General features: G+C 38.9%; 1 protein-coding gene across 1 annotated transcript in view; it reads right to left on the reverse strand.

The window, feature by feature from the left end:
- The window catches only part of nrg3b (neuregulin 3b), a 205,207-nt gene that overhangs the window by 94,548 nt on the left and 97,306 nt on the right, over nucleotides 1–13,353 (reverse strand). Inside the window, exon 2 of the mRNA XM_076887505.1 lies at nucleotides 6,301–6,436. Coding sequence (XP_076743620.1) covers nucleotides 6,301–6,436 — 136 coding nt within the window. The remainder of the gene's footprint in view (nucleotides 1–6,300; nucleotides 6,437–13,353) is intronic.

Consider the following 13,353-nt stretch of genomic DNA (forward strand, 5'->3'; position numbering starts at 1 on the left):
GGCAATCTGTATGGTGGCCCTGAGAGGTCAAATGTAATGCAACTTAAAAAAAACACCAGCAAATAGAAAAAAGCTGCAAAAGAACACAAAAGGAATGTGTTTTTGGTGTGATAATAATGTGACAGACCAGCTGTGGCAGTGATAGAAACCAAAACGTGAAGGATTGTACTGAGATGTGCTTGAAAGAAGCGGAGGATTCTTTAGTGCTGTGAGGGGGGAAAAGGACCGAAGGTAATATGTGATTTAATATCATGATTTGAATAATACAGTAGATACAGGTTTACTGTTAGCGTGTCACCTCCGCAGCTGAACTCTTCTGTTGTTTTCATTCAACCTCCAATTTGTTTTGTGCGGCTTTGAGGCAGTTTTTTATTCACTGGTCTTTTTCTAAGTTGCAGTGCGTCTGACCTCTCGAGGCCACAGTAAACAATCACTGGCAAAGTTCACAAATAACTGCAGTCCAGTTTAAACACATACTGAACACATTATAATCAATCTGAGTTAGATTGTGCAACTTGTCTGTGACACATTTCTTTGGAGTTGGGGACTTGATTAAGCTGGTTGCCAACTGATTGTAGTCTGGTTATATGCCTATATGAAAGCAACGTGAAAAGTGCCTCATTTGTGGTTAATTTGCAGGAACTGCAGAATTTCAGTTTCTTAATTTCATAGGACAAAGTTTACAAGTTCATTGTACATGAATGAATTAACTTTTTCATGCCATTGTTTTCCAGCTGCTGTTTTCCCTAATGTGACTGCAGCATAGCACATACCATTTACCATGGTTGGAGTTTGAGATAAATGTTTTAAAGCTTCATCCCATCCAGAAGAAAAGATACCCACTTCAGTATTTTGGTCATTTGCCTGCGCCACTAAACCAAGTAAAATTTTTGGTCCCCTTAGGAAAAACGGGCCGCTGATCTATCAGCAACATTAAAATCGCTGACAGCTGAAGTGAGTAACATTGATCATACTCAATGAATTGTTCTGCACGGAAATTCTGTGCCCTGGAACTCATGTGGATGTCAGTTTTCCACCTCCACATCCCCATCATAATGCCACTGCCATTAGCAGGACAATGCGCCAGCCACGCCCCAAAAACTGACCTGGGAAAAATGAGTTCAAAGCAATAAAGAGTTCAAAGATTTGATCCAGCTTTCAAAATTGCCAAATCTCAACATAATTAAGCATTCAAGAGATGCCCTGCAGCCACATTCATGGAGGTCCCAACCTACAGTCCACATGATCCAAAGCATCAGCTGCCAAGAACCCAGTGCCAGACACCGTACCCAGAGGTCCTGCGCTCTGTCCTGGCCGTCACAGCTTTTCCAGTAGTGGGTCTACAACATATTAGGCATGTCACAGTAAATGCCAAACATGTCCTGGTTTGATCTGTGAGAAATTCTTTTGCCATCTTCTACAAATAAAAGAAGAAAACCTTTTGTAAGGGTTTTTTTGTTATCTCTTTTGTGATAATCCTGAATGTGACTAGGCTGTCATGTGTTGAGCCTCACAAGACTTTTGAATTCTTGTACATTTATTGTACAAAAGGCACGGCACTGATGTGAAAGTAGGTCTTAAACTCGCATTTGCATGTTTATTTTGGGAGCCTTATTAGCATTGGCAAACATGAACATCCGGCAGAGTGGTGGGAGAAGGGGCTAGGAGGAGGAGAGCAGAGGAAATGTTTCATAACAAATTAAATTGATTCCTAAGTTCAAAACGGTGTTTCCCTACAATAATTCAAATGTTTAGAGACGATTCTGACATCTTTAGCTGTCACATGTTGGAAAATATCCAACCGGCTCTGAGGCCCTGGAGGTCTGGAAGAAAGCATGACATCAAACAAGGCAGCGATCTTTAAACCTTTCCTTTTTCTGTATTTTAGTGGGAGAGGTCACAGTTCTCAGATCAGGACACTGATCTGACTTTCCTTGAAGGGCTGATCGATCAGCAGCAGCATCTCCAGCACCTTAAACCTGACTGTGAAACGCCAGCCTCGTATATTTATTTATCTATTTTTCTTGTTTTCTGCAATGTGCGAATTTACTTTCGTGAACAATATCTGTGACAGGAAGAAGGCAAGAAGATAACTATGTATAGACTATAAGACGAAGATGATGGAATAGCAGCGTCTTTATGTGTCTTTGTTTGTTTGTGGGGTTTTTTTTAGCTTTCAGCTGGTTGTTATGGTTTAATCCTCAAAAAATAAAACTGCGGGCCACCATTTTCAGCAAACAAGCTCACACAAGCTTATTGTACACTACAACTTCAGCATGAAATGACTGAGTAGAAGATCAAACGTAAACAAATAACTTAACAAGCCATAAATGCAGCCACACGGTTGAGGAATCTGTGCATTAAACAGGAAAGAAAGTATTTGTAAATTTTGGATTAACATTTGTTGTCACAAACAATGGGATGTTCCTGCTGTGAATATTTAAACACACATTTGCTGTATTTCATGTAACTTTCTGTATCATTATAAGTTAAAAAATTATATTCACGTTTCTTAAAATGCATTTTAAAACATCTGATTTCAACTTCAACTTGCAAATTTTGTCTTTATGTCACCGCGCTGCTTTGAACTTGTTGTGACCCCCCCAAGAGCTCAGAAATCACCTTATGCAGCTTTAACGAAGAATGGGAGTTTTCATTTATTCCACATGACTTCCTGCAAGCTTTGATGTAATTTCTGTCTTAGATCAGAAGCCCACTTGGACGCCCCTCCCAGTAGCAATATCATTAAAACACAATCCACTTGGCAGTGATTTATTTATTTATTTATTTATTTATTTATTTATTTATTTTTTGAGTGAAATGATCATATTTTTTTCTGACTTACTGCTTGGACTTCTCTCTGGAAAAAAACAACAACCTTTCAATAAAAGTACTCACAAACCTGTAATCATTCTTTCACACAACAGGCACTCCGCTGTGTCTCTAGGTCAGGCCCTCCAGTCATTCCTGAGTCCTATATTCATCATTCAGCTGTCGCTAATTATAGCCCAGAGTGTAGTTGCAACAAGTCTTCAGGGTGTCTTGATGCTGTCACACAGGTGACATGCTCGAAATTATTGTAGCTGCCACAATAATATGACATGAAACACACACTGCATTGAGCTTGCATCATTTAATAATTCCCAGCATCAGCTGTATACTTTTTTTTTAAGTTAACACAACTTATAATTACACTATCAACTAAACTGCCAGTATATTCTGAAATAAGAATAATTTTACATTTAAACACTTTCTAGTCATTTCCTATGAACATTATGCTTGTTTTATTTCATATTTCATATGTTATATTTTACAATACATTGAATATTGAATATTTGGCTAAAACCTGATACAGAAATTTGCAAATTCGTCAAATTCTGTAGCTGTTTAACGTCTTAACAAAATGTTATCAAGAATCACTTTTTTTTCTCATTTACGGAAAACCTTTTAACTAAAGCAGCACCTTGACTCTCTACCTCAGTACTCAGTGAAATTTCGTGACATGTACATTCCAAAAATCCAAATAAATGTTAGGCCCTCACTGAAGGCGGTTCTGACTATGAAACGGGGATCGACAGCTGCCTGTTCCAGCTCAAGACAGCCTTCACCAGATTTGCAGGTCAGATGGGTGTTGAGGCGCAGCGAGAAGCAGAATGTGACAGGATATCCACACAGAAGCTGTGGGGAGAGTGATGGAGGGCTTCTGCAGGTTCACCTGTGCCTTAACAAGATTTCTCTGGGTCCTATGGAAGCCTTGTCACAACTTTTTTCCCTCTAGGTAGATATTGATTGCCAGAGGCTCTCCTTTGGCACAGCTGAACTGAACAAGTAAGTTTGGACTTTGCAGATATTTAAATCACAGAACAAAGGGCGGCATCGTTGCAAAAAAATGAATTATGCTCAGTAACCAATATCCAGTAATGGGTCATTTAAAGCCAGAACTGATATTTAAATCAGACTTGATTAACCACCCACATTGACTTTTTATAGCCAGTTTATGTTTTTTTTCCCCTCGTAAAACATTGTATGTTCTGTTTTGAGAACACCAGTCAATTCTTTAAATTTAGCTTCCAGGGAGCCAGACTTTCTTGTAATAGTTTAAAGTGGACTAGAGCAATAATTCTCCAGGCTTTCTAAAGATCTTTCAGAGTTTGTTCTTTGACCATTTTCAGGTTTTTTTTGTTCATTTGTTAAATCACTTAAACTAAACTGTTAATCATTCAGGCAGAGAAAAGGTACCTAACTCCAAGGATGAACCAGCGTTTTATATATAACAGACAACAAAGAAGCCATTTTAAATTGTAACTTTTGGCACTTTGTTACTAGGAGCCTGCCACAAAAACACATAATTTGTCCCAATTTCAAAATGGCAAAGATAACACACTTTGGCAGGCATAATTTTTTTTGCTTCAATAAGGTGACTCCCAGACAGCTGTTAGCTAAAAACGTGGCATATCTCAACACTATTTGGAGTGAGTCCTTTAAAAGATTTAGGGAACTTCGGGACAAAAGAAATGGCAGCCCTAAAAGAAAGTCACAGGTATGGCACATTACAAAAGAACTGGACTGAAAAATCAGACACAGCAGGTCTTACAGACTGCTAAATCCAAACTGTGTCCAACAAGTATGGAGGATGTCAGGAGTGAGGGCGGTGCAGCCATCTGGAGTTGCATTTTAGTCAATAGTTTTGAGCATTTTTTCAAATTGGAGTTATGAATGCAGAAAAGCACCGCCAGATTTTGATCCACTATGCAATGGAAAGCTTTCACTGCCGACGGCTTCTTCTTACAAGAGGAGTGGAATGTCCTTCAAGAAGAATAGTTCCTGAAGCCTACTTAAAGAAATTACAAGAAAGCTTGCCGAAGAGAGCTTTGTTGGAGAAGAAAGGTGGTCATTCAAGTTTGTTAGAACTGTAGAAACTCTGTTTTGTGTGTGTGTGTGTGTGTGCAGATAGATCAATAACCTGCTTCACCTGTGGAAATAGAAACAAAGAGGTGGCTCAAGACTTCTGCACAGTACTGTATAAACAAGTGATACTTTTTATCTATTACAAATGTGAAGCAAATTAATTAAACTGCATGAGAGAGACACACAGTAGATGCTTTCTGATGCAGGTGAATAATTTTTAATGTCAAAGGCATTAAAAATACCCTGGGGCTGCATTGATTTCCTCAATAAGTTTAATTGAGTTAATTGACACCAGTTTACTTATTCCTGTCTGGTTACATGATGCACTCCACACTGTATATAAATGCCACTTGTTTTGCACATATTCAACTCTGTATATTTTATATATTTTATTATTATTATTATTATTATTATTTTATTTTATTTTTTTACTATTTAATTTGTAAAAATGTGTATACACACACACACACACACACACACACACACACACACACACACACACACACACACACACACGTAGGAAAATATTTAGTATACACATCCAGAAATGCATACACTATTATATATTGTACATATATTTATTAGTTTCAGGTTGGCCATTCTTGTATTTTGCTCGTTTGTGTTGTTGTGTTTGCACATCTCTGTTGCTTGTGGGGCTCGCACACAAGAATTTCACTCGCATGTGCTGTGCCAGTGTGCCTGCACATGTGATGTGACAATAAAAAATGATTTGATTTGATTTGATTTGATTTGATGTGTCAAGGGTGTACTTGCTTGCTACCTTTATTTATTCTCTTGTGCAGTCACAGAGTGAGTGTCAGGCAGAGTAAAACAAAAGGAATACAGCAAAGATGATCATGTCACAAACGAAAGGCAAAAAAGAAAAATCAAGGAAAAAATCAATTTCTTTCAAGTGAGATCAAAGAAGGATATAACAAGAGCTGCTTCTTAACACTTACCATTAAAATGTGGTGCAGACTGAGGGGCCATGTCAGACAAAAAAATTTTTTCCAAGCTTAATACGGAAGGAGAAAGGCATTTTATAAGATTGCTATCATCATTACTACTTTTGTCAGAGCAAAGTGAAGACAGAGGTTTCGTCACGTTCACTGCTCCGTGGTTGAATCTGCAACTTTTTTTCAGAGAATTAGCATCTGTTCAGCTAAAGTATATCCGATCCCTCTTCTAGTGGTTCAGGTGATAACAGATCTTAATTTATTGTGCATTTGCACATTGATCTTCCCGTTTCATGGGTTTCATCACTTCCAGAACTAATTTAGCTGGACTGAGTGAAAACGAGTTGAGACTAGTGAATGAATTGTTGATGGATTGGGGGGGGACAAAGAGCGTTTCAGTGCCGAGACAGAAACACGGTGCAGCCTTCAAACTCACCTGCAGTGTCTGTGAACCCCAGCCACGGTTTCAATGATCGAACACTCTCCCTCATTCAGACAAAAGGCTAGGTCCTTGTCTTCCACACATGGCTTGAAGACCTCCGAACGAAGGCTGGGATGTGTTGGGGCGAGCGCTGAAGAAAGACAAGAGGAAACCAATTTAGTTCAAATTGAACAGTTTTATATATTTTTTAAAAAATCCTCTCATTCTTTAGCAACTTAAATCAACAGGAACATTTTTCTAAACTTCTTTCATGTGAAGCGGCAAATGTCATTCAGCAGCAATTTACTTATTTGTAATGAAACAACCACTCTTGTTAGATTGGAAGAGAAGATTTCATTCCTCGCTCCCTTGCGAATCTCAGTGGGCTAAAAGCAAGATAGCCCAGGGAATGATTGTGTTTTATTAAGGACTGATTAAAATTGGTGTTTTCAGCTTGAAGAGACAAAGAGAGGAAAGTAATGATGACTGAATTAACACTTGCACTGTTTTTGGTGTATGTGCTCGCATCATTATTAAATACCATGTATTATGCCTGCTTTTTTGTTGCAAATGAAGCCGTTTAACCACAACTTCTAAGTGAAATTCCCGTTCTGCTGCTTTAGTAAACATAGCTGAAAAACTCGGGAATATATTAACGAGGTAAGGCAGAGAGATGTGAATACGTTAGCGCTGCGCTACCCAGAGACACAACACAGAGTGATGGGCTTGGTGATGCAACTTTGATTTTCTTCTTCTAGTCTGACCCTGAGCTGCTCTCACATAAAGAGCATGGCTGCTGTGTACGAGCACCGCAATGCAGGGTTCTCCACCCTGTGAAATATGCACAGCTGTCAGACATGTCAGCACCACAACTATTACGTGCAACCACGTGCAAAATTTGTCCAAACACTATCAGAATTACCCAAGCACACATGTGTGTGCACAATGACACAGAGCACTGGCAATTGGATTGACTAGTATTATACCCCAATACCTTGCCAATACAACTGGATTACTCATCTGATTCTGCTTTCATCCATTTATGTGGTGCACAGACACACCTTTTTAACACCATGTTCTGGTAATTGTAATTCCTTTTGTATGAAGCTCCCACATCTTTCATGCCTGATCCTCTGTACGCTGTGCAGCACGCTTTGGCTGGCAAGTGGCATTTTTACAGCTGTGCCTCTAGTCACCATGCGCACACGGAGGGCTAAAAACTTGATAATCTGTTTGTTGTGCCCCAGTGTCCAGTTCAATCGATGTTTTGTTTATGGCTATTGATTGATAAATCTGGGGCTCTTGATGTAAGGCCCAAGAGCTGATGAGAGATCAGAGAGAACACAAGGAGATATGTGTTGCTCCTGAGGCTACCCGAGACTCTTCTATGTCAGAGTAAAAACTTTGGAAGACATTATTTAAACTACTTATTGTGGCGGTTTAAATGTAAACTCTTTAGTAGTAAAAAATACCACTGGTATCTTATAAGGTAGACACAAACACAGTAGAAAAGTAAAACATTTTTTTACTCTACAAAAGTAGGCCTCAAACCAAAGTTGACTCTTTCACTCTCTAGGCTTTAAAAGACACAGGGATTATATGGTGTATTATTAATTCCACAAACTCCCAGAGTGAATCATTAAAAGGTTATCTATTCAAAGATGTAACTTTATTAATAGAAAATAGAACACAACGTCCCCCTGTGGTATGCACATCCCTCACAATAATTGTCACGGCTTTTAAAGCCTCCTGGATATTTTATTCAGAAAGCAGCAGACAGTGACTACACGTGAGAAGTACCACAATTGATATTCAAAGACAACACCCACTATGCCAGGTCAGTGGTTCAGCTCTAAGCATGTGAGGCAGAGGGTTCCAGCTAAAGAGGAAATTGATTTTGTGCTGTAAGGCTAACCGTTGATATATTTACAATAGAAAGCCAAGGTCATCCAGATACCAAACACCTCCAAGTACCTGCAACACAAGGAATCCAATCTGTGCTGGAAAAAAATCAAAAACTTTATTCTTCAAAGTTGCCATTGTATTTTATGCGAAGCAGTCTCTACAGCAAGCTTTTCCTGATATATCATTAGTTTATCATTTCCTGCATGAGAAGTGGCTCAAGCATAGCACTGCTTCCAGCTTCCAGTTTGGATTCGGGAGACAGACACTATCTCTACTTTTAAGATTAGTCTTAAAACTTTCCTTTTTGCTAAAGCATATAGTTAGGGCTGGACCAGGTGACCCTGAATCCTCCCTTTATGCTGCCATGGGCATAGGCTGCAGGGGGATTCCCATGATGTTTTTCCTTTTTAGTCACCTTTTTCACTCACTTGGTGTTAGTAGACCTCTCTGCATTGAATCATACTTGTTATTAATCTCTTTCTGTCGCCAAAGTGCGGCTCATAGGGGCTCATTTGATCGTTGGGTTTTCTCTGTATGTATTATTGTAGGGTCTACCAGCACCTTGAGGTGGCTACTGTTGTGATTTGGCGCTATATAAATAAATTTGAATTGAATTGAATTGAATTCTTAAATCCCATGTTGGTAATGGAGCTGAAAAGTAGGAATTGACACATACACATATATATATTATTTATTCTCCAAGAGAAAAAGCTCTCAACAGCACAGTCCAAAAGCACCTTCTGTATACTATTTCAATTTTTCAGACAGACAATGTGTCAGTTTCACACCCAGAAGGGGAGAGGCTGACATAAGCTCCTAAAATTAAACATATTATGGCAAAAAGATTTCCATAATAGCTGATTTTCAAAATTTTGTGTGGGCTGCAGTGATTCATCCAAACCTATAAGATGTGGCAGTGAATGCAAGCATTTCAACACGTTGTCCGTTTCTTTAAAATACAATGAAAAATGTCTCACCCGTCAATCTACAACTACCTAACAAAAAACAAACAAACAAACACATAGGTTTTTTTTGTTAAAGTCTTTAAGGATTACATCTACTCTCTTAGCCCCCTTGTCCAAATCAGGAAACAAGTCATCTTCAGATATGTTCGTCCTTGAGCGGTACACGCTGTCAATTTCTTATGGGTTTCCATTTCATCATCCTTGACAGGCAAGAATTGGTTTAAAAAGAATCTGCAGCATAGCAAGCACAACTCAGGGACTTTTGAATGAGCACATGTCAAGCTGGAAACAAGAGCAAGTTAATAAAGGGATTAGAGGGTTTCTTGTTATCAAAACAAGAAAGTGATAATCTGTGTTTGAGTTTTTGGATATTATGTTTACTGCATTGCCATTCCTTGACATTCAAAGAATTAACCCTGAAAAAGTCTGTGTAAATTCGTTGGCTGGTACAAGTACTTTAATGAGTTAAGGACATTTTTCATATCAAACCAGTAGTGGGAGCGTATCACACTTTTTTCAAATTAATCTTCATCTTCATTATAGAGGTAACAGCTGATAAATGAGGTGTCCCTCGCTTTTAGTTTTTATTAAGATTTAATGTCATGACTAATTATGACAACCACACAAGTTAGTATGACGTTCATTTATCAACACTTTTAATGAAGCATTTTACAAAATAACCCCCCTGCAAAGCAAGCCTCTAGCAAACTCTATGAACCTATGTATGCTAGGTAGCTGTAAAAACCATGGTGGAAAATGTGCTAATAAATGGCAGCTGCAGTGGGAGCATGATTCATCCTGGACTCTTTGAAATCATTTTCACGTCTCTCACTCTCCCCGTTGCACAAAGGCAATCCAGATTGCTCAATCCCTTGGTAACTTTCAAGGAATCTACTGGCTGGGGATCACAGATTCAAATGATGCTTGAAAGATCAGAGTTATCTGGGAAGAATACCAAGGCTAGTGCTTTTTCTCTCCCTCAATACAATTAAGTTGAAGTGTATAACTTCAGTAAGTTCAAGAATTTGCACATAATCGTTCTTCACATTAGAAAACATGCCGGGAATGTAAAGATATGCTGGTCTAAAATAAATGTAAAGCAACTCCACTTCCATAACAAAAGCAAAGTCTCTGGAGCTAACATTTAAACTGTGCAATTCAGACACATCATGACTTTAGATGTAATAAAACGGAAAGTTGGTGTTATAAACTCGGGCAAAGTCAGCCTTCAGATTATATGCTACACGTTGTAGCATCCACATTGGCGTGAAAAGGGGGGTCTCAGGGGTTTCTGCAGTCCTGTGCAAAGCTAAGTACACCCTTACTGCTTCCATAGCAATTAAGAGGGTAAGTAGCAGCCAGGCACTGCCAATCTAATGCACTTCATTTTTTGGATCATCAGCGAGTGTGACTACCTCTATAAAAGCAAAGATTTTGGCAGTTTGCTGGTCTGGAGCATTCAGGTACGTGTCAACACAATGCAACAGTCTTCCCAGCAATTTTACCCTAAAAGTCAGAGCAACTGCAAAAACTGCCTCAGTTAGCATATTAAATGGTTCATTACAGTATAATTAGAAATGTACTGAAGAAGTATGGCTTGTCAGGAGAAAGCCTCTTCTTTCTAAAAAGATTATGGCAGCATAGCTAAGGTGTCCAACGTTTTATCAAAACAAACCACGAGACTTCTGGAATAATATCATTTGGAAAGACAAGAATCAAAGTGGAGATGTCTGGCCATCACAAACCCATCACAGCATATCAGCACAAACACCTCAGACTAACTGTCAAGCACAGAAGTGTAGAGATGATGACTGGGGCTGGTTTTGCAGGCACAAGACCTGGACATCTTCTAGTCATAGAGTTGACCATGGACTCTTTATACCAAAGTATGCTACAGTGAAGCATGAGGGCATCTGTCCAAGAGCTAAAGCAAATTAGGTCATGCAGCAGGTCAATGATGCAGCAGAATGGCCAAAAAAAAATCTAGGTGTTGCAATGACCCAGTCCAGTCCAGACCTCGAATAGATGCTGCGGTGGAACCTGAAGGAATATTGTTGAAGAATGGTTCAAAACTCCTCTACAAGGATATACAAGCTGATAAAGTCATGCAGAAAACAAAAAATGCAGAAAAAGGTGATTCTAGTAGCTATTGAATTAGATTGCGTGCTTAACTTCTCATGACTATAAAAAAGCTTTCTGGGGGTAACTAACATCTACAATGTTTGCCTTTACTCTTTCATAGTAAGCATAAAATAATGTTCCATAACATAAGCATCATTCTTAACCAGTGCACTCACCTTGACATATGAAAATTTGACCTGCCCGTGAAGAATGAGCTCTAACACCGTTTTTTTCAGGCAGGTAGAATTGTTCAGCATCACTTTTCAATGCCCTATAATTATCTTAAATGGAATAACTGGAGAATGATTCATTTGTAATGGTTTGCTGCTGTTATTGTCGGTGGCATATGTCACTTCAGTTTCACAGTGCCATGTTCATTTTTTAGTTCCAATGCTTGAATCCCCTCAACTGTTAATTATAGTGCAGCTGAAAGCTGTGGTTATATATTTCGATTTTTGCAGCTTAGCTTCAAATTCACATTGTGGCATCATCAACTTTAAAAAAGGAATTGCACTGTTCTGGTCTCCATATTTAGTATATACTCTGTAGACATTTGCAAGACTTTACACACAGTGCAGTGGAATGCATAAACACCAGCACGTCTCATAGTATAGACAGCATCTTTGTTATATACAACACAAGAGACAATTCTATTTACAACTGTAGCATTTTCCTTCTATGGCTTCCTTCTAATGCGCTCATTAGTGTTCTTGTGCTGAGTCTCATCCCTCAGGAGACTGTGGTTGGGAGAGAACCAGCTGTGTTTACTGCAGCACACATCAAAGAGGGCCTTACAACGTAAAGGGAAAGTCTTAAGGGGGCCTGCTGATTGCCTACCCATCATGCACTGCTGCCTTTTGGACAGAACCATATTCAAGACTGTATACAGTAGAGTGCAGTGTGTATGGACAGCACAATGGCTCTGACAATGCCATCTATCATAATGGTTTGGTGCTTGGATTTTTTCCCTCGGAAGCAGCACTTTAAACTTTGAAGCAAAAAAAAATATATATATAATAATAATTTCTGGATTAATTCAAGGGAGAATAAATACTGATTGCACTGCTTTTCCTCATGGGATACATTAAAAGCCCAGTAGCTTATGCTTATCTCAAGATTCAAGTAACACAATAAGTATGAAAAATAGATAAACCAACTACATTAAACAACGCTTCAAAGCTTTTGCAAATGTATGTAATATGGAGGGCAATATGAAGGGAGATTTCCTTCTTTGTGAGAGTTTTTTGTGGTGGGTGGATCAAGGCAGTTAATCAAAAATGATTTTCAATTGTTTTGTTTTATTTAGATTCCAATGATGATGTGCTGTATGCACGTCTGAGCTTGAATAAGCAGGTGAAAAATATTGATTTGAATAAACATAGCTTTGGTAGAGAAATTAAACATTCCTGTCAGTTGTTATTGATTAATAAGTAGTGTAGGGTTTTTGCCTGCTACCAGAAGCTTGAGAAAGAGAATCTGCGGATAAAGCTGCTGGACCTGAGCCATCATTCGCTCTTGTGATGGCCCGTGCCAGTGTCCGAGATGAGCAAGGCTGCCCTGGGCCTTGCTTGCTTACTGTGGAGGAGGCTGTGGACACTGACAGTCGCCCTTGTGAAATGAGACCCATTATGCAAAACAGAGTAAGTCAGTTTTGTTTTCAAGCACTGTGAGACACAGAGTTGTTTTTTTCTTCTTGGATTTATTAACTCTCCCCAAAGTAATTTATTCCATCTGCAACATATGATACAAAATATGCTATATACTGTTTGTTACATAAGCCTAATATATGCATGGACAGTGAATACAGCAGGATGATGAAAAGTACAAACTTTAGCCATTTATTTTTGTCATAAAAAAGCCCTGATGAACACATACTCAGCTACAGGTCAGAGAGACAGCAGAGGTCACACTCGTACACAGGCAAATGCACATACATACTGAACTATGTCATGCATGATCATAAGATTACAAGCCTTAGGAGACCTTCTGTTCCCAACATGACAGAAAACAAACAGTCGTTGACCCCCGGGACAGTTGGTTAAAGGTGGCAGTCACTATGTGTAAGCAGGGTTGAAGA

This window comes from Maylandia zebra, linkage group LG8 (genome assembly GCF_041146795.1).
Source record: "Maylandia zebra isolate NMK-2024a linkage group LG8, Mzebra_GT3a, whole genome shotgun sequence".
Classification (NCBI taxonomy): domain Eukaryota; kingdom Metazoa; phylum Chordata; class Actinopteri; order Cichliformes; family Cichlidae; genus Maylandia; species Maylandia zebra.